This window comes from Lampetra planeri, chromosome 44 (assembly GCF_965212315.1).
Source record: "Lampetra planeri chromosome 44, kcLamPlan1.2.h2, whole genome shotgun sequence".
Classification (NCBI taxonomy): domain Eukaryota; kingdom Metazoa; phylum Chordata; class Hyperoartia; order Petromyzontiformes; family Petromyzontidae; genus Lampetra; species Lampetra planeri.
In genome coordinates this window covers 4,368,950-4,391,005 of record NC_136150.1, presented here as the reverse complement: position 1 = coordinate 4,391,005, position 22,056 = coordinate 4,368,950, and the positions used below count along the sequence as shown (strand labels likewise).

The window sequence follows — 22,056 nt, the reverse complement described above, 5'->3', positions numbered from 1 at the left end:
CCCGCTGAGGCGTTTTCAATGCACGTCAACGTGAACGGAGATCCAAGGGAGCAGTCGCAAAACCTGCTGAGGCAAAGTTTTAAAGCGGCTTTCAAGGATTTTTACAAACATTTAGTCTCCTCAATTATATTCTTACCTTTCCATCGGCATCCTGTCAAGACAAACATTTCCATTTAACTTTAATGGGCAATGTAATTGAGGGACCGCGTGTTGTCTTGGTGTGGGTCTGGGATTGTTGATTATTTTTTTGCCTTGCCCCAAAGCTTGCATTTTGTGTTGACAAAACGGCAGCAATTTATGTACTTGAGCAATTTGTAGTTTATATAATTTTTTTGTGATTGGCTGACCTTTTCCCTATGTTGCACTCATATCGTCTTTTGTATTGTCTGTTGATGTTACTCGGTGACCCGCTGCCCACTGGACATCCGTGAAAAAAAGATGTCAATATCTCATTGGATTCTTACAGGATAAATAGATTCCGATTAAAAACTATCAAGTGAGCACTGCCCATCACCTTGCATAAGAAAAACAAGTCTTGCAAGATGACAGGAGAACACTACCTACGAAGTCACTTTAAATCGGCCTTGTATTTGTACGACGTGGCAAGCCTTCACAAAGTGTCTCCGTTGCACGTCAATCCAACCGGAATGTTGTAAAACGCTCAAGAGCTGGAAGTGGGTGAATTAACCGCGAATTGCCCGATGATGCTGGATGCAATTACCAGCGAAACGTCGTACTCAAAAATTGTAAGTGTTGTGGTTTCACGCTTCAACACACTGGTGGGCTAAAGCAGTGAACTATTTGTCTTTTGTCAACGTGACACTTTTTTTACTGATTGGCCGTGTCGGGTGGTGGAGGGTTACGACACATTTATAAATAACGCGATCTAAACACCAAAAACGTTGATTATGAATAATATTGGTCGCGAAAGCCTACGTGTTAAACTAACCGCCTACATTTAACACGACGCGTTTAATCTGTTTGTCGTTGGCGACTCGGCTGGGATCACTAATTCAAAATCTGGTTTAGGAAGACGGCTGAAACCCAACTTTGAAGAAAGGGTCACCAACAGCGGTGCAGCCTCGGTGGTCGGACCCCCGCTCCCCCCTGCCGAGACGCCCGGATGCGACAAGCAGAATTCTCAAACGTTCCATGCTGGAGCATCCCCCGTTACCTCTCGATTATTGGGTGTATACAGTGCCTCATTCGATCTCTCTCTTGTCTACAGTCTGGAAGCTACCCACATGCCAGATTTCAAGTTTTGTTGCATGTTCGGAAGTATGCTAAACATTTCGAACAGACACACATATTGACAAATTTCCCTTTTCTATATATATATATAATATAAACACACAATGTTAATGATAAACACAATTATTAATTAGTGTAGGTGTGCCCCTCAGTTTTGCGGCATTTTGCCAAACACACGACCCAACTACCCTCACGCCATCGCAACAATGGTAATGTGCCATTTTATTGAGGGATTACCGTGTTATCCTGGTGTGGTCTGGGACTATTTTGGTGTTGTTCATGCCGAAATGCCCAAGCTTGATAAATAAGATGTCTATAATTTATAGATTTAATATTTCTATATATTTAGCGACTTGCTTACTATTTTCTCTATTTTGCACTATTGTTTTTTTGTACTGTTTGCTGTTGTAATTTGCCGACCCGCCCCTTACTGGGCATCTGTGAAAAAGAGCTTCACAGCTCATCGGATTCTTCATGCAGTCTAAATAAAGATTCTGACATCGCCCCAATTCAGGCACTTACCATACAAAAAACAAAGATCCCCCGTATAGCCTTAACAGACTGTAGGAGCAAGTGCTGTTAGCGAGCAGCTATGAAGGCCGGAACGGTACACGAGGGGGTGGGTGGCCAGCACCACGCCCGACCGCCTTTGTCTCCCCAGTTGCGATGTTTACACACCGCACCAGGTACTCATTTGAGGCTGAGTCGACCTAGGGAATTCCCAGGACCGGTTCAGATAATCGTCACCGATGTTGGCCGTGAGCGGGAAACGAACCCTCCACCCCCCACCACTAACCAAAATTCACATCATAACAGCAACCTAATTCACTCAACCCCATTTTCACTCACCCTATTCTCACACCATAATCTAATTGTAATCTATATAAAATAGAGAGCATCTTCACTCAAGACAACCTGACAGCTTACAAATCGATGACAGAATGGAATGATGGAGTTGACAGGAGCGTGCTACAAGGATTGAGGAATGAGTGACAGCGACAGAGGGCACAGAGGGGTCACGAAGGGGTGGGCCAGGGTGAGTGGAGGGAAGATCATGAACGCCAACCCAATGCAAGTAGTTCCTTCTCTCTCATCACTAAATCTGACCCTACAACACTTACCACAATTTCACCCATAACCCAATGCAAGCATTCCTGCACCCCCCCATCACTGAACCTCTAGTGTGCAACTGCGGTCATCCAGAACAAACCGTACGACATATAACGGACGCAATGCCCGATCCACAAATACGAAGGGAGACATCACGACAATACACTCCGTTGGCTCCTCTCAACCACCGGAATGTGAAATTGAAGTTGCTGCTCTGCATCCATATCAGCCGCCATACAACAACACCAAGACTGAAGCCTATTGGGACACCACCCCCACCGCACACCAAGGCAACGCGCCGCCACCCGCTCGTCATCGCCATCACGAGCCGCGAGCTTCCGCCACACACACTCACTGCGGGCTGGCCTCAGGCTCCGCAGGCTGGCCGGTGCCAGGCGCGTTCTCGTTGAAGCTCTGCATGGCCGAGAGCTCCTCTTCCTCCTCGTCTTCGCTCGACGCCTCCTCGGCCGCGTGGCTGGGCCGCGCGGGCGGCGCCGCCGTCGCCCCGTCCACCTTCTGGATCGACGGCTTCTGGCAGACGAAGTGCGGGTTGCGCCCCAGCGTGCAGATCTCCTCCAGCAGCTGCGTGTGGCCGGCGCGCGCGAGCGCAGGAGAGAGCGGGTCGGGGGACACGCGTCACACGTCAGGTCGGGTGGATGGACAGGTGGACGGACAGATGGACAGAAGCTGCACGGATAGATTTGTAAACTGGAGGCAGCAGAATTTACAATTACATTTTTTGGTAAGTTAGTGATGGTCAGAACCAGAGCCTGACGTTTAATTAATTAAATTTGTCTTTTGCTAATCCAATGCTGAATGAAGATCTCCCCACACTGTGTCGGTTGTGTGCACTGTTTGACCATACTTCCCCAAGTTGATCAGTGGCAGTTGGTGAAGGTGGGTTGTCGCCCAGTGCCAATTTAGATTTCACTCGCCACTGATGTTTGCTTCGGTCGGAAATTAGAATGAGAATATTTATTTATACTGGAGGAATGCAATGAGCTAAAAAGCTCTTTTCCACAGATGTCCAGCCAAACTCAGACGGGTGACCCGAGCAAGGGGCAGCTCGCTGGCTGGCAGGAAGAGGAGTGTCTCGCCCGGCGAGACAAGCCATCGGAGACGTTAAACTTTAATAGGTGCTAAAGCCAACGCGATGTCTGGTGTTTACAACTCGCCGTCAACACCCCCAAGATCGAGGCACCGAGTAAACAGAACAATAAAGGCAGCAATAATGTACAACAGTTGATCGGTTTTTTTACCTCTGGGAGCCTTACGGGACAAACGTAAGCCACGTGGATGTGAGCGGCACACACAAGTCGCCAGCTTGGATTCAGTGACCAATTCTGTTTTTTGTCATAATGTAATTTACTCGCAAGATGTCCATCAAATGGGTTGCTTGACAATACTTCGGCGTTCTGATCAGTGGAGCGGAGGCTGGTGAAGGGCGGTGGGGGCAAGGAGGGGGTGGGTCCTAGGGTTGGCTTTGATACCACTCAAAAAACCTTATTTGTTAAAAGCCACACACCTTGATGATGGCGGCTGTGGCGTCGGTCTTCAGGGACGGCTGATGTCTCATAAGCTCATCCACAGCACTGCCCAGGTTTGACGCCGTGTCTCCTGCAACAGCACGCGGCGTTCAGTTGTTGGTGGAATCGATGCAAAAGTTGAAGCCGAGTAACGCAGGAGGACACCGGTGGAAAAACAATGGTAAGACAGTGGCAAGGGATGGAAACAATTCGGGCAGGTCTTTGCCCAGACGTGGCTAGACACGCGCCGATTAAACCACCGTGGTCGGCACCGCCGCCGTCACACGTGCCATCTCACCGAGAGGGTCGGAGCTGCGGCGGCGCCGCATCGCGGGCAAGTAGTCGGGCGACAGCAGCACCTTGAAGAGGCGCTCGAAGGGCTGGCAGCGCACGAAGGACTGCAGGCCCCGCGCGTTGAGGCACAGGGCGCTGAACACGTTGGGCAACGAGCCGAGTACCTCGCGCGTCGCCGGGACCTGCTTTCGCGTGTGCGCACGCACGTAGATGTACACGCACGTACGCATGCACACAAGAACACACACGGACGCACACGGACACACATGATCCCAAATCACGAATTCATGAAATTGCCGAAGGTGCAGATTGGTGTATGTCTGACCCGTTCCATGTCTAACAAGTATAAAAGTAAAACATTTTTTAGGGTGCATCTTCCATGAACGTGCCTGACGCCGAGTGTGTGTAGACTCACGTCTTTGATGAGCAGGGCATGCAGCATCACGTCCGTGAGGCCGTTATCCTGCAGCGAGGAGAGAAGCGACGGCTCTTGGAACACGAACACCGTCACCACCTCGGTCGCTGCGGAACACACGGCCGGTGGCCAAGACCCAGGTTAAAAATGGGAATGCGTCCGCTCCAGCGTTACACATGTCCGGGTTCCAGCACACCACCACCAACACAACAACAGTCAAAGGGTCTTCAGGATTTTGCAGTTACAACAGCCGGTGGTCGAGACTAACGACAAAGCTGCAGCGAAGGAGGGGGAAACACGCCGACGTGGAAGGATTGCTGCATCGTGAGACTGAGAGGTGGTGGCTGATAGGGGAGGAGTTTCATCCAGGAGTGATGATATGCCAACTACCTTCGGTACGCAGGAGACAACAACCAAAAAAATCCCCTTCCGAGTCAATTTAATAGCTTCTTATTCATGCTAGGTAGTGCATATCCTTGTATGCTATGCAAAGATCGTTAGTCGCATGCCAAACAATTTTCAAGTCAGACCTGGAATATGCCAATTTCAAAAACTGAACGAAACGATGGTTCTTTAGAACAATCAGTGATCAAGCTGAGACCATGAACTCGCTGCACTTGAGAACCCAGTTTAACCACGGACGGTTGAAATATGCATTCACATATAGGTGTCTCCACATAGTCAGCTCAGTGCTCTCTAAAGGTTCGGGGGTTTTTGGCATTAAGTACTTCGTTGAGCAATCATGTGGCCAGGTCGCTTCTGAAAAAGCAAATAAGCTCAGCGGGCTTTACCTGATCAAATAAAACATGGTTTAGTTTTTCAAGTGATTTGCTTAGCGTTCCTATACTTTGCATTTCTATCGTGTTTTTGTATTGTTTGTTGTTGCAACTTTCTGACCCGCCCCTACTGGACATTTGTGAAAAAGAGCTTTATAGCCAATCGGATTCCTCCAGTATAAACAAAGATGAAAACATCACAAGATGTAAAAGTGTAAAATCAATAAACAAATCCTACTGAACTGATAACACCGTTGAGTTCATGTCGCTGCGAATAAAGTCCTGCCAATTAAAAGCAACACGAAATTGTGATTAAAAGTAGTGAAGAAGTTACCAAGCAGGAAGAGGGAAGGCCCGTAGTACTCAGCATTGCTGATCACGTGCTTGAGCGAGGTGGGCAGCGACTGGTCCATCACTGGAATCAAGAAAACAGCCGACACATCTTGACAACCCTTCGTGGAGAATTCCCCACGGAAGCAGATACACCAAAAACTACTTCTGAGATTCCTTCAAGCAACCTCTTGCCCACACAGAGCTGGGGGGCATCACTTACTCACTCGCTCTGCTAAAGAGAGTAATATTTAAATTTTTATTTAAAGCTTTCGTCACTGCAGGGATTCATATTCTTGGTTCTTTCGGTAAAGTCACGTAGAAGAGATAATAAAATAAAAAAAATATTAAACAATAAAAAATTATCACGACGTTTCGACTGCAACAATCATCATCAGGTGTGAAATCCACAGAAAGAAAATTAGAAATTAGAAAATTTTCTTTCTGTGGATTTCACACCTTCACAGCTGAATCTCAGAACGCGCAAGCGATTCAACGTACATTTTCTTTAGAGGTGTCGCGTCGTTGTTTTTAAAGACTGTACTCACCGCAGTAAACTATAGCGACACGACCGCACTCGATGATAGCTGGAGTGAAACTGTGCCATACACCCTTCCGACATGGCCTTGTGGGAGCCTCGGTACCGATGAGGTTATTTTAGTTTAGTTATTCTTCCGATTAATGACAGTTCAGTTGACACCTATATTGTAACCCCGGCCCTGAGCGGTGACAGCTCTTCGACCACCCGTCCACATTATTCACACCACGTTTTTAAGGAGACCGATTCCAAGAATTCCACCCGAAAGGAAGGCAAAGCTATGTAATTGTGGGGCACTCGCCCTGGTCTACCACCCCACTCCAGGCGGGGGGGGGGGGTTAGACCGGTGACGCTCACCGTGGCGTATGCTGTCGGAGAAGGCAGGGTCTGGTATCGCTTTCTTCAGGAAGTTCAGCATGGACTTGAGGAGGGCGGCTCTCTGAGGGATGCACTGGGCTCCTGTGCCAAACACGCACGCACGCATCACGCGAGACCGCCAATATCTCAAGAGATATTCTACTATTACGCTTTTTATTTACCCAGGAAAGCTTCACCGAGTCTCTAGACCTTTTCAGGAGGGTCCTGCCAAGTGTTTCATAGCAGTAGGGCCCAAACAGAGTAATTTTTAGCGTTTGTACGTTTGGCCATAGAGTATATATTGTATCTGTTTTGCTTATAGGAGGAAACTGGAAAACCTGGAGGAAACCCTTGCACAATAGGGTGGAGGATAGCATGCAAACTCCACACAAAGGGAATCGAACCCAGTCCCTTTACACCTGTAAGGCACATTTGTTAGCACTGCGCCACCCTGCTGCCCAATGTGCATGCTGCTGCTTCTGACAAAGTATTGGACACAGCAAGTTTCTAGCAGATTTTGTTGAACCAGGTGAACGTTCAAGAGACCACGATGAGATATTGGCAAGAGTAACCCGGGTCACCAAAATGACAAAAGCAACCACGTAAAAACAACGTACAGCACTGAAGCAAATAGAAATAAGACCAAAAACAATCAAATACCAACGAGAGCGAATAAAACCTTGTTCCAGAAGACATTGAAAACAGTGCACATACATAAATCAATGTTGAGCTAAACTAACGGGAAGCTGTGAGGTCAAGAGGCCATCATCAAAAGCAATGCCGCGCTGTTGCCATGACACCTCCACATTACTTCTTTCTGGGCAAATGTGTGATGTGACCTTCGTAACGGCCTTAACAAGGAGAAAGATTGCTAGCTTGCCAAGCATGAATGGTAGGAGAGTGCCAAGAGAGTAAGAGGACAGGGGAGAGGTAGGCAGGGGCAAGTCCATGCAGGACCTTGCGGACGGGCGAGCGGAATCTGAAAATTGAACAACGATCGGATTGGGGGCCGGATGAGAGATTGAAGCATGCGGGAGACGTGGTGGTCCATTAGTCAGGCTCACAAGGCAGACACACAGCTGTTAGCCCCCACCTGGTTTAGGGTTAGGAAGGAACATCCGTACGTCGCCTTCCGCCTTTCCTTCCGCCGATGTCGACGGTCCTGGACTTCCTTCCATTGCAACGTCCACACCTGGCGGAAAGCGACAAAATAGAAAAATTCTCAACGATCGATTCAATCTTCATCACCACGTAAACCTCACAAGCAACGTGTTAGCTACGTATACACTAGATCCTCAATGGACTCACCCCAAACTAGCTCTCCTCCCCCTTTCATACCACACTACTCTCCCCCCTCCACACATACTTCAACCTCTCCCCTCAATTTACACCCATCTACGCACTCTCCTGCAACAAGATTTCTGTCGAAGCCCCCAGTTCATCCTTGCTCAGCAGGAAGTTGCTTAATTTCCTCTGTTGCCTCAAAAAAGTCTGGAACTCTCATCCACCACCTGCCCAAATCAAGATCTTAGATTATTCCTTACGGCGAACTGCCTCTATAAAATGCCCAGTTTGTGTACAGCGATTTGAGACGCATTTGCATTGAGACAATATACAAATCCACACCCCAAAAACCTCTATTATGGGCACATTGTTATTGTGAGTATTCTATGCCAAACACCAAGAAAATTACGTCTTTACACAACCACGGTACAGCAGCTGGCACACCACATCCAGTATACCTTTGTCTACCTGTGGCTACTCGTCGCACGTGGCCACCAGCGACTGGGTAATATAATTTGGCGACAAATGAAGCCCTGCCCTCATCTCAATGCGACGGGGCAATGCAAACATTGGAATAATGCGACGGTGGTCAAAGGCATTGGGGGCGGGTGAAGGCCGCACCTTCGCTCTCCGTCTCCATGTCGTCGCCGTCCTGGTTGGAGCTCACCGTGCGGATCCTCGGCCGCACCACAAACGGACACTCCCGGCGGCAAATCTCCACCTCGTGCTGCGGCCACGATGACACACGCACGCACACACAAACACGTGCACACACACAAACAAACACGTGCACGCACACACCCACACGCACACACCCACACACAAACACGTGCACGCACACACACGCACAAACACGTGCACACACACGCACACGCGCACAAACACAGATATGCACAAGCACACACATGCACACCGTCGCCGCAATTAGTTGCCGGAGACACGGGCGGGTGTTTGGCCAGATGGCGGAAGTGCAGCAATGGTTTGTTGGATCCATCCGCGTGAAACTTTGAGCATTACCCACTCATGTGTGTGGTGGGTTTCCTCTGGATTGTGGTTTTTACCTGCATGAAGCCAAGATAAAAAAAAAAACATATATGGCCAATGCTATTGTTGGTCTCTCTCAGCACGCTGCCGGCTCTAATAACACACCGAGTTATCTCGGTCTGCGTCTTCATTCAGACGCGTTATAACGCCGTCTCGTCATAGCCAGTGGCGTTGACGGTCTTTGGTAGGCAGCGGTCAAAGACACCGTCACACTCTACGATTTTTGGTTAACTCACAGCCACCATAAACAAAACGAATCAAAGCATTTTGCCGACAAACACTTTCCCCGCTCGTTTTACTAATGAGTTAACGCAGGCAGGCCGAGGGGGTCAACAAGGAGGGGGGGGCGGAGGTACAGGGTTGAGGCTCTCGGCACCTCGAGGCGGTTGATGAAGGACGAGAGGCCGCCGTGTGACTGGAAGGCCGCCATGTCCAGGTTTGTAATGAGGTCCACGACTCTCACGGCCCGCGTCACGAACGTGATCTGGTCTTGCTCGTCGCCCAGGAACTTGATGACCTGGAAAGCGAACGACAGAAATGCATCAAGACGTGATGCACGGGAACCCCCTACCCAACCTCCTCCTCTCTTGTATGTTTGTATGTATGTCAGTCTTTTGATCTGGTGGAATCAAGACTTTTCCCTGCCTAAAGTTGCTTTGGAATTTACTAATTTCTCTCCATCCAACTGGATTAGAATGGGGTGGGCGGGTGTAGTGGAGAAATTGGGATTAAAATATTACTCTGCTGGTGGTATGCAAATATGTACGTTGAATACTCAAGCTTGTGTTGCCTCCGAAACGTCGTGATTTAATGTATTTGTTTTCTTTCAACCTACGTGACTTTACCGAAAAAACCAAGGAGTATGAATCCTTGCAGTCACGAAAGCTTCAAATCTAGAATGTACGTTGAACTTCTTTCGCACTGAACATAGCCAACGCTGCTAATCAGAGTTTTGGGGGGGAAGGACAATAAACTAAACAAAAATAGCACTTCTCCACAAATTAGTTTTCAATCTTCATAGCTCCAGTGGATTCCTAATATTGGAAGGAAGAGCATTCCAGACGGCCGCAGAAGCACACCTGAAAGCACGCGATGCGGTGACAGTTTTTGTTCAAAGGCTACCAAAAAAAGCCGCTGCTGCAAGGATGACCGGAGTTGGCTTGATTGTTTATGCTCCTTGGCAAGATCAGTCAAGTATTTTGGTTGATTTGTGGCAAGCACTTTGTGTAATGAGCGTGACCTCTTGCCGGCAGGGACAGTATATTCCCGTACGTCGCAGGAGAACGTTTCGTGAATCTTGGCCCAAGGGAGGGGGTCATCGTTAGGCATGCAGCGATGTACATTCATCAGGTATTATACAGTCTTACGCTCGCAATGCTAGGATATCTTGTGTGAGAATACATTACAATTCATGTCAATTATATGTTCTTATTACATATAGGCATAGTGTCTGCTGATACTAAAGGTGCCACCATAATGAATGTTATTACACCAAGTTGATTCTTGAAATCACAACTTCCACAACGTCACAGTTCATCGAATCTCTGGTGGAGGCGAGGGGGGGAACATCTCTACAAGCCTATAGTCAAAGCCTACGCTGCTGATGCCGCCTGCCGCCACACCGACATCTCGCAGACATTGTGCAGGCGACAGCCCAAGATTCACAAATCTTACGAGACTCAAATTATACAAACGGGGCCAACAACCAAACCAAACCCTGCCCGACCCACGGGACCATTCAACCATTTTTCACAAGGCAGGGGGGGGGGGCGCGCTAACCTTGAGCAGGGCCTCCATCATGCCGCAGGAGACCAGCGCCTCTCCGCCGGCGTCGTAGCTCGCCAGGTGGTACAGGAAGGAGAAGAGCGCGGTGGCAAACTGGTGGGGATAAGGCTCCATGGTTGGGTCTGTAAAAAGGCGACGGGAAACAGCGGACAAATGTTAGGTGGTGCGACACATGACCCCGACAGAGGGACGAAGGCCACCGGCCCCTGCAGCTAACCTGTAACAGCTGTTCATGTACAATCCTTCACGTCAATCCACGACTGGGTGCTGAGTGGAACGTTGCCTCAATTGTGTGTGGGTGCAAACCGGAGAACTTGGAAGGGGACTTTCCCTAAAAAGACATTGACAGTCAACTACCTACATGCTGCACTTCTCTGATGGAACATAACTTAAACGTTCATATTTTCACATTTGTTTGCGCAGTCAAATTTCAAAACACAATGGAGGCTCCTTAACCGGAGGAAGAAGCCCTTGGACCAAGAGGTTCCTGACAGGATGCTTTTGCTTTGTACGTTATACGGGCTATTGCACGAGCTTATATAAACACACGGAACATGAAGTAGCAGAACGGGATCATTACGTGATCTTTTACGAGCGAATACACATCACGTCTGGACAGGTCATTCAAGACATTCATCCACCAGTGGATTGACAATGGGCTGTGAATATTCAGATCACTCTTGCAAAAAGGTCAACGTGGGTTTAACATCTGTGAGTTCTTCTGTAAAGTGGTTCTTTTAGTCCCAATTATTATTTGGTTGTTTTCGGTCAGATTCTCATTCAGCTATTTTTACTCCATTTTGCATTCCCTTCATTGTTGTACAAATAAAAGAGCTTGCATTTACATTGCGCCCCACAGATCACGTAATTACATGTCTCAAGAGTGGCAGGGCCCCTCTTGGCAGCTGTCCCCATGCGGCACAGGGTCGGCGATGTATGGGGGGGCAATGATTTACTATGCGAGTAAGCAGTGGTTAGTTTTTGACGGACTTAAGTTTTTTGTTTGTTATGGAGGGAAACCAGGAGAACCCGGGAGGAAAACCATGCAGCAGAGGAGAGATCTCACAAACTCCACAAAGGTTCCCGAGTCTGGAGTTGAACCCAGGCAGTTTTTGCTGTGTGGCACAAAGGTCACTTCTGCACCACCCAACCGCACCACACTTTACTTTAATGCCTACCAGCTCCCTTCGTGCGGAGGGAGCTGGTAGGAACGTTGGGTTGCTCGGTCAATGGCCAGGGTCAACGGTGGCGTGGTGTATTCCGCAAATATTGCCGACTGTGAGGGCGGGCACAAGCCGGCATGAGTAGGTTAAACGTTGAGTTTTATTAGGGCACCACGGGGTGATCAGCCCCTCCCCACCCAGCCCCACCCCCCACCCAGCCTCTACCTCCCCACCCAGCCCCTCCCTCCCCACCCAGCCCCTCCCTCCCCACCCAGCCCCTCCCTCCCCACCCAGCCCCTCCCTCCCCACCCACCCAGCCCCTCCCTCCCCACCCACCCAGCCCCTCCCTCCCCACCCACCCAGCCCCTCCCTCCCCACCCAGCCCCTCCCTGCACGACGGACGGACACAATAATCCCCTGTGGGCTGATGTAACCAGGAGGTTCCTACCAGTAATATTAATTTATACTGGAGGCACACAATGCGCTATGAAGCTCCTTTTCACAGATGTCCAGTAGGGGCGGATAGGAACGTTATAAAAATAACACAAAAACACGATAGTGTTCAGGATGCTCACCGATCATGGCCTGGATGCAGTTGCGCACGAGCACGGGCAAGAAGCCGTGGTAGGAGGCGGCGCCCGTGCAGTCGATGATGCTGCTCAGCTTGGGCGTGCGCTCCAGGTGCACGATGGACGTGAGTGTGCGCAGCGACGCTGCCTTTATGTCCTGCGTGTGTGGGCGCAGCAAACACGGATTGAGCACCGCACAAATACGCACGCACACATGCACAAACATGCACACAAGCCGATACATGCGCACACACATGTCCACAACCACCATTCACCAGCAAGCGAAGGCGACATTACCATAGCGCTTGTGCCAGGGCAAGTGCACTTTGAGATACACTCACAAATGCATACAAATACATGTGCAGATATACCGAGAGACAAGCATACAACAACCTCCTTTCGTGACTAAGTGGTGGCGACGACAATCACACACACACGCAGACAAACTATAAGAGACTGTTGGGCCAAGTGCAGTAAACAAGCACTCACAGAGACGCACATGGGCAGACACCCAGAGACAAGCACATGCGGCAGCCCCATCATATATCATCAACATCACGATGAAGCGAGTAAAATGAGTGCGGATTAAAAGAGACTGCACCACTTTCTGCGATGTCAACAGAGGTTGCAGTACATTCCCCTTCTAAAAGAAAGCCTGTGGCCCTGCCATAGTAACGCCTAAATTGTAGACATGTGGGTGCTACCAAGTCATGTGGTAGATTACTATTTCCTTACACTGCCTCTGACACACTGATAAAAAAAGCACCAACATATGTTCGAAAGACCAAGGAAACAAGTTGACATTTTGTATTGTAATGGGATCCACAAACCTGGCCCAACAACATGAGCTACGAGCCCAGAAAACACATCTGTTGTGTTCGTGGTAACACATTCCTGCGGACGGAGCTGGTAGGAACGTTGGGTTGCTCGGTCAATGGCCAGGGTCAACGGCGGCGTGGTGTTTTCCCCCCCCACCCTCCCCTCTCCACCCAGCTTCACCCCTCCCATTTTTGGATGCATGACGGACGGACACAATAATCCCCTGTGGGCTGGTGGAACCAGGTGGTTCCTACCAGTAAAATGCAGTAGACAAACCGTGCCAATGTAGCTCAGGCCTGTAGCAATGGCCATTCTCATTTGGTTTCCTCGCCCCGCGCAGATTAAAGGATCTCGCCTGCTTCGTGTTTTTTATTTGCACCAACAGTCGCAGGAGCGCAGCGGTTGTTCGTGCACCGAGCTCAGAACCCGGCAACCCGAGTTCGATTCCCGCTCACGAATAAAATAAGTGGCGAGTAACTGAACCTCTCCTGGGCCTCCCCTAGGTCGACTCGGCCTTAAAAAAGTACTTGGCCAAGCCTACTAAAAGTCGATTTGAAAGTTTATTCTGGCCACACCACCACCGTGTCGTGCCGGCCTAAATAGGTACTCGCTAACAGCACTCGCACCAACAGCCTGTGTGGGCTACACGGCACGGGGAAGGTTTCAATCGGAATCGCTTCCATTAAACGCTCGACTGTGGTTAAGAGATGGGCTTCAAAGACATAACACAGGGGAGGTTCCCCCCTCCCCCAAGGCTGACCGTGCGGTGCCACAAGCTCACCATGAGGTGCTTGTCCGGGATCTGCAGCAGGTCGACCAACTCTTCGATGAGTCCGTTGTACAGGATGCTGTTGGTGGACTCCTGCAGAGCGTTTGAGTAGACTGCACGAGAGACAGACAGTGAGCAGGTCTCCGCGATGAGGTCAAAGACATAACTCTCAGCCAATAGTCTTCCTTAATGTTACGCATGCAGGTAAAGTAACTTAAAGTTGTCCAAAAAAATAATTTTCCCAACGACGTCGTTTGTTGCGATTAAAATGTCGTGTACATTTTTCTCCAAATCCTTCATGTAATTTGGTGGAATCATTCACGTGCGGTTTAATTGTGCTTAAAACTTAATTCGTAAATGTTTATCCTGTTCGTGAGCAGGATAAAAATGTTGGAAGGATATATTCGTAATATTTATCCACGATTGAATAAACGGCACTTATTATTTAAACAAAACAGTGAATGTATAAACTCATTGAACGGAATCGCTAACAAATATTTTCCCCCCCAACTTAACAGGAGAAACAAAGTAACTTTAGCGCAGTGAAATTGAATGCACGGCCAATGTAAACAGACACTGCAGAAATGGCTTATGATGCATTGTGAATCTGCAGAAATTATGTTTCGTATTAAAGAGACAGATGTTGGGGTTGGAGGGGGGGGGGGACGACATGTCACGTCCTGTTGAGAATTGACAAAATTAATGGGCTGCGACAGATCGGTTACAGGTACAATTCAGCAGCAGATAACGTTTCACATTTTATGTTTTGGCTTTGAGATGGGTGGCACCGACTGGACTCACACCTGTCAATTACATTGCCAAGGGGTCTTTAAAGCGAAGTCTGCACGATGGAAATGGCTTACATCAACGCACATTTATTCTCGTTATCGTGAGGAACCTTTGGCCACTTTTGCGTCTCTCAGCGGTTACCAATCAATTAACCACCGCAGCACGACTACCGTTGGATTACTGTATTCTCCTGAAAACAAGATGCTCCGGGAAGTAACACGCACCTCTAACTTGTGCTCGGTGTCAATGAAGCGAAAGAAAAACCGGAATATTCGAAGCACAGACACCTGTTGCTTAACACAAAGGGGGAAACCGTGCACCTCACAAAACCAGAGAATACGGGCGACACCTTGACCGTCCTACGGCCCCCACAGATCCAACTTGAGCGAACCATAATTAACATTTGTAAGGCGCATTTCATCCGTAGATCCCAACGCGCCATGTACGGAGAGCAGTTGTACGGCAATTCCCGTGGGCTACACGGTCCACGCGAGGACCACACCTGTTGCAGTGTTTCCCGAGGGCATGCTTTTTGCCACTGGGAGAGGTAATAACAGAATAGGTGATAAAAGGGGGAAAAAAAAGGGGGGGCTTTGGCAGTCCGAGGTGTTAAGCCATTCCACCCCGCTGGTGCGGTGTCGATCCATCACCGCTGCATTTGCAGCCGCTGGTGCGTGCCGTGGCGCGCGCTACGCACCCAGGATGGAGATGGCGTGCAGTCGCGCCTGAACAGCCTGCAGACGTTTCTTGTGGTTGGAGAAGCCGTGCGCGAGTCTCACGTGTGTGAAGAGCAGCATCTGGGGGACGGCACGGACGCAGGGAATAAACACGCAAATAACACCCCACCATAATAAAGCGCCCCCCTCCAGCCCCGTCCGCCCGCACCCACCACAACACGCGGGCCATCGCGATACTATTGTGGGTCGTTTGGAATAAGCGGTAGAACACTCTTGCCCGACCGCCCCACCCCCACAGAGCCGGTTTGTACCGTCACGAAAACACGGGGCCCGCTTACTCGCCCATGCTGCGTTCACATTGCACTTAACAGTTGCTGCAGGGCGCCTCGAATTGTTCCGTGTGGGGCGCGCTAGAAATATTAAGTGGTGATGATCGCCCCACCCGTGCCACCGGCTGTTTGCCCCATTGTTGGTGATGGAGACATCACCAGGCTCTTGCAAAAGAAAAAGCTAAATCCACTAACAGACAAAAATAAGCATTCTTCTTGAAGTCAGTGTAGGTTACATCCTTCCCCTGCTCAAGTCTGAGCCCAATGTCTTCCCCTTCGCTTCTGGCTATGACTGTGGATTTCTCTTTCACTCGCTCTGAATTGTCTTCATTTGCACGTCTACAAAAATGTAATCTCAAAACGTCTTCTGGCCTGTCCATTCCTAAAACTTCCCTGAATATGTACAGCATCTTGACATTTAGTGACATTTATAGATATTGTCTTTATAAATTAAAAGTGTACTGTGTGAATTTGGCAGAGTCCACGAACCGTAGAAAATATTGGTGCAAAGCAACATTTTTGGAGTATGATCATACTTAAAAATGTATACACTTAAGCCAGTTCACTGCCAACACTGTCAGCACAACGTCGGGCGTAGTGTGAATTCAGACGATGTCTTTCCGACAGACCTGTTCTTCACCTGAGGACGGCTGCTTGCGTTGTGGCCGAAACGTCGTGAGAATTATTTTATTATGTTTTATTTTTTATTATTTTATTACTTCCCTTCTACGTGACTTTACCGAAAAAACCAAGAAGATGATCATACTTATACGGATATACGTGATTTAAATGATGCTCAACCGAGTTAAAAAGATTATCACACAGCTACTTTATTGGGCAAATAACGAACTTAGAACGAGAGATTTACCACCTCAAGAGCTATCAACAACTGATATGGCGGGTTTTACCTCATGGCAGTAAAGCAAGTTCCCAATGACACATCTGTCAGGTCATGTTGAGCGTTATACTGGTAGGAACCTCCTGGTTACACCAGCCCACAGGGGATTATTGTGTCCATCCATCGTGCAGGGAGGGGCTGGGTGGGGAGAGTAGGGTGGGGAGGGGCTGGGTGGGGAGGGTGGGAGGGGCTGGGTGCGGAGGGGCTGGGTGGGGAGGGAGGGAGGGGCTGGGTGGGGAGGGAGGGGCTATGTGGGGAGGGGAGGGGCTGGTCACCCCGTGGTGCCCTTATAAAACTCAACGTTTAACCTACTCACGCCGGCTTGTGCCCGCCCTCACAGTCAGGCATATTTGCGGAATACACCACGCCGCCGTTGACCCTGGCCATTGACCGAGCAACCCAACGTTCCTACCAGCTCCCTCCGCAGGAATGTGTTCCCCCTCCTGTGCGTGGAGAGTTTTCTATGGGGACTGTGGTTTTCTTTACACTTGCAAAACACTGCTTAAAAGATATTGGCCAAAACCCCCCTCCTGCTAATTAAAAAAGTAAAAAAAATAAAAGTGATGTTCTCCAGGGTAAGTCATGGGCGCCTGAAGGCTCATAGCTGACGACCGCATTAACTCGGGGGGTGTATTTTACAACCCATTAACAACAATATCTGCGATTTAACCGTGTGGAACCTGTCCAGTGGGGCAACACCGGCTGGCAATAGAAGCCAAATGAAAGAGAACTGCCAGTTTTCGTTTCCTTATAATAACTTGTGCAATGGATAACGCCCGCAAGCCCACCTGCCACCTAACCGATCCACCGTACTTTTGGAAGTAAAATTGCAATGTTGCATTTAGGCTAAGTATGGGGTAAATCAAAACTGTACAAAAAATATATTAAAAACTATTGAGATGATAAACACAATGTGATCTGGTGACAATTTATTCATCTTCTGGGAAGCGACTCATTGAAGCTCCAGCAGAAATATCAATGGAATGCTCGACGGTTACACTCAGCCAATCATCCCCATGAGGACGATAAAACAAGTAATACTTGGTGGGAAGTCAAAACTGGTCATCCTATATCGTACGTGGCACTGTAATCACATCACAATCTGTAATCAAAAGGTTGATAGTACACTCAGCCCATCATCCCTGGTGGGTTGATAAAGTGAAAACCACTTTGTGGGAAGTCAACAGTGTTCATCCCTTCGAGCGTCGTCGCCATGACATGGATTGCCCGTACACTCGCTCGCATTTATGCAACGCAACCAAATCGCCACGTTAGGACTTACATGTTTGATCTATCCACCCTGAAGGCAAGCGGCAAAGACTCGACTGTCTAAACAAGTTTTACCAGTTGTCGCCACGGAGATCATTAAAACGACACCATTAAAAGCACCGTACTTGATGCAATCATCCTCACCACGCTCCAAAAGCTGATAACTCGGTCACAATTCTGACAACTGCTTTGTCGACATGTACCGAGTGCAGAATTAAATAACTGCTTGCTTATAAAAAAAAAACCTTTACTCGAGGCAAGCGTAGAAGAGTAGGCCAAATACCCTCAATAGGGGTTTCTATATTTCTCTCTAATTAAGGCTCCGAACCATCTGAATGTGAAAGTGTCGCTTTTGCTCTGCATTGACATCAGCCATACAAAATAAGTGGTGGCTCTGAGCTAGCAATCGCAATGGCTGCTGAACATTTAACTCTTACAAGGCACCCGAAGAATGAAACACAACAAGCAACATCATCACTCAGCTCAACACTGGCTCCAACAATGTTTGGTGAACCCTTACAAAAAACTAACAATGGGCTGCTCCGTAGACAATGCCCACATCTGTGTGAAGGCCTTTATGAAGTGCACCTGCAGGCTGTAACTGTCCAGGGATATTCCATTCACCGCAGGGGGGGGGGGGTGTTCAGTATAGTGCAGCTCTTTCAACAGCCACAGCTGATAACGTCCGATGGTTAAACATTGATTGTAAATGCATCTCTTTACCCAGGAAAGACTTCTCGAGTGTGAAAAACACCAACAGATGTTATTTCACAGTCACTCAATACTAACGTTCACAGCTAAAATGTATTACCTGCTTGTCCTTTGGTATGCCATGCATCTTGGTCAAAGATTCCATGATTTCTGAAGGAATTTCTGAAATCTGTAAAAAAAAAGACGGGGCAAAATGATAAATAAATAAAACTACAGAGAAAACCCAACCCAAAGCAAACAGCAGTAAACACAGTGTCACATATTGCAGCATGAGGCCAGACCACAGTTCACAACAGCAGATTACTTCAACAGTGTCTAATATAGCTATTATTGTATATTTTTAAAAAAACGACACGTATCCCCCCCCCCCCTGCCACCAACACTTGCTGACTGTTGGCGTGAATGTTGTAAGCGAGCACCTGTTGGGTGATGTGTTGCAAGCGTCATACGCTCGGTCGGGAATTATTTTTTCCCCCGATCGCGCCAACGTTGGCACGTTGCACGAAGCCGAATCTCCCTAGGGGTGGGGGGCCCAGGACTACAGGGTGTCGCTAGCACTCGCCACCGATGTTATCCGTAAGCGGGAATCTAACTTGGATTGCCGAATTCGTAGCGCGCTAACCACTGTGCGCCACTGCTCCCCCCGCAGAGGCAGGAGAGTTGTTAAGCTAACAACACAACCGCACACAAAACTGGTGGCCTGTAAATTCTGGGCCACGAGAGATCAACACAAGTGACTGAACTTCTAGCCTGTTATCACAAACAAAGATGGAAAATGACCAGCTGTGAAGCGCTCCCCATTACCTTGTCCAGCTGCTCGATGTGAATGTAGTGCAGAGTATTGTTTGGAGAACCCTAACAGAAAAAAAGTTAATACATATTAACCGTTTAGTAACCAACACCAAATGGATTCCCGTCACTTTCAAGTCAAGTTTACGATGCTTAAGCATGTGAGAGCTCAAGACACAAGGTTGAGCCTTCTTTACAAGAGACATTTGGGTCGCCAAGATTACAAAAGCAATAATATAAAAACAAATCATTAAGCAAATAGCAATCAGTTCAAAAACCACCGTTACAGAAAAAAAACGAAAACTAGTGCACAAACAAAATACTGAATCAAATACATGACCAGGACAAAATATATTTAAAACTAATTTGCATCAAAATTAAGTTACATTGCCAACTATGATTTAAACTTTCAACTGGTTTCATATTCATCATCTTATTTATCTTTTAGCTGCCCGAGTGGCTTTGCAGTTAACAACTTTTGACTTGTAAATCAGAAGCATGCGGAGTTTAAATCCAGGTCAAGCGTTGACTTGGCACATCACTCCTACGGAGCAGTCAAAACGTGTCATCAACAGCGGCTGTCCTGTGAATGAACTCGCCACATTACCGCGTGGGTTTGCGTATGTACCTATATGTATGTTCAACTTATTTCGCACAGTACGTAGCCAACCGTGCTAATCGGAAGTGCAGGGGGAAGGACAAGAAACTGAACAAAAAAGCTGTTCTAAAGAAAAGAGTTTTTTTATCTCAATCATTTAAAAGTGACAGCTCTAGGGCCACCGTTCAGTCTCCTTTTGAGCGATTCACCACCCTGATATTGTATCGTCGATGATTTACCCACCCCCCCCACCCCCCGTTGTATTAATTACCTTCTTGTCAGTTTTTCCTTCGGGTCCCAGTTCGGTGTAGAACTCAAAATGCAGTGTAGTGGCACTCGGAGGGTATTTCTGAAAAGAGAAATAATCAATCAGATTATGTATTCATCATAATCGAATGACCTCAGGGAAAGATTCTGTGTATACTTTAGGTTGATACCTCACATTAGAGGAATGCACATCCCCCCCCCCTTCCCACGAACTTTAAAGCAAAAGTTGGGCGTGCGTCTTACTTATTTTGCGAAGCGTCTCCCAATCCAGAGAATATGGTAACAGGTGTTAATGACTGAAAATCTGTTTTTTTATTGGCAGCGGTGCTTAGCTTGGCATATCACAATTCACCGAGGAGGCCCTCATCCAGCAGTGGACTGATAAAGGGACTGTCAATATAAACCGCACGTCAAGGGTTCAACTGACCCGCCTCAACCGCTGAAGGCTGCGACAACTTTTACTTCATCAAATCATGACCCCAAATAACCGAGGGTGGATCATCGAATTGGCGGCGGGTGAATCGTCACATGACTGGCGGTTGGTGTTGGCCTTGCCGCGGCGAGACTCACAGACAGGGGCAGGTCCTGACAGCATTCCGCCAAGCCAAAGCCATTCTCCTTGCCGCCCCAGCTCTGTGAAAGGCAACAAACGCGGCGGCGGTGACGACAACGTCAGAACCCGTTGAGCCGCGGGATTGTTTCATTGATGCAATACAGGACAAGACGATTCCGGTTCGTAAAGCATCTACAGTGAAGCAAAGGAGACGATGGTATCGTAAAGTGTAAAAGGCACCGATGGCACTTTAGAGTAATAACAGACACAGGCAGTGCGCAGACAAAGGGGTCTTGTGCCTGGACTTTACATGACTTAATGGGATGCCTCGATTTATGTCGAAGAAAGCAAAAACATGAAGGGGGGGAGTGCGAAATGAGGTGGATATCCGAGTGCCCTGAAATAAAGCCACGCATACGAGGGGATAACATTCATCCCATGTTCGTGTTAAAATATCAAGGGGGGAAAAAAAGTACAGCCGTGCAATTACTTGCTTGCACCACTGTGGGCAGAAAGGCGTCCACGAGTTAACTACAAAATAAATTTATGTAATTGTTGTTGTGTGATCGTGACAGGGAGGGGGGAACGCAAAGCTGACCTCAATCCATTTAAATCTTTAATCGAAACACTCGTAAAACATCCCTATCACAGCTCAAGTGCTTTCTACACGAACTGGCGGTGTTCCCTGCTCAATAATGTACGTCCGAGTGTGACGTGCATTGCATGGATGCAAACTGTACAAGTTAAACATTCAAAACGTTCGTAACAGGCGTCATTACCGTACAAGATTTTTCCATTTCAAGGGATATTCGCAGGTGAAATATATTTCATAAATAATAAATAAGCAGACCTCGGCTAGGTGCTGCAGACGCGCCAGCAGCGGCGTGCGCTTGTCAGACCCGAGGCGGGTGATGTAGTTGGACCGCTTGCTGAACACGTACAGCAGGTTCAGCACCGCCAACACCACTTGCATATCCGACGAGGCCAGCAGCGTCGTCAGGTGCTGAGAACAAGAACATCATCATCGTTGTCGTCATCGTCGCCAAGTTTCGAAAGATGCCTGTCCAACGTTACGGCATCCTGGCCCTGACGGACGACGCATGCTCTCCCGGGCAGAGTTGCGGGTGTGTTCTAATTCGGGAGGTG

At 48.3% G+C, this 22,056-nt stretch overlaps 1 protein-coding gene across 1 annotated transcript in view; it reads right to left on the bottom strand.

Annotated features, from left to right (window-relative positions):
- HUWE1 (HECT, UBA and WWE domain containing E3 ubiquitin protein ligase 1) overlaps window positions 1-22,056 on the bottom strand; it is a 96,057-nt gene that overhangs the window by 59,570 nt on the left and 14,431 nt on the right. Inside the window, exons 5-22 of the mRNA XM_078614470.1 lie at window positions 21,761-21,913; window positions 20,928-20,990; window positions 20,362-20,439; window positions 19,508-19,558; window positions 18,804-18,872; window positions 15,517-15,616; window positions 14,043-14,143; window positions 12,449-12,599; window positions 10,705-10,832; window positions 9,302-9,442; window positions 8,503-8,608; window positions 7,691-7,789; window positions 6,598-6,699; window positions 5,707-5,787; window positions 4,597-4,703; window positions 4,186-4,363; window positions 3,887-3,978; window positions 2,717-2,943 (exon numbers count right to left, since the gene is read on the bottom strand). Coding sequence (XP_078470596.1) covers window positions 2,717-2,943; window positions 3,887-3,978; window positions 4,186-4,363; window positions 4,597-4,703; window positions 5,707-5,787; window positions 6,598-6,699; window positions 7,691-7,789; window positions 8,503-8,608; window positions 9,302-9,442; window positions 10,705-10,832; window positions 12,449-12,599; window positions 14,043-14,143; window positions 15,517-15,616; window positions 18,804-18,872; window positions 19,508-19,558; window positions 20,362-20,439; window positions 20,928-20,990; window positions 21,761-21,913 — 2,027 coding nt within the window. The remainder of the gene's footprint in view (window positions 1-2,716; window positions 2,944-3,886; window positions 3,979-4,185; window positions 4,364-4,596; window positions 4,704-5,706; window positions 5,788-6,597; window positions 6,700-7,690; window positions 7,790-8,502; window positions 8,609-9,301; window positions 9,443-10,704; window positions 10,833-12,448; window positions 12,600-14,042; window positions 14,144-15,516; window positions 15,617-18,803; window positions 18,873-19,507; window positions 19,559-20,361; window positions 20,440-20,927; window positions 20,991-21,760; window positions 21,914-22,056) is intronic.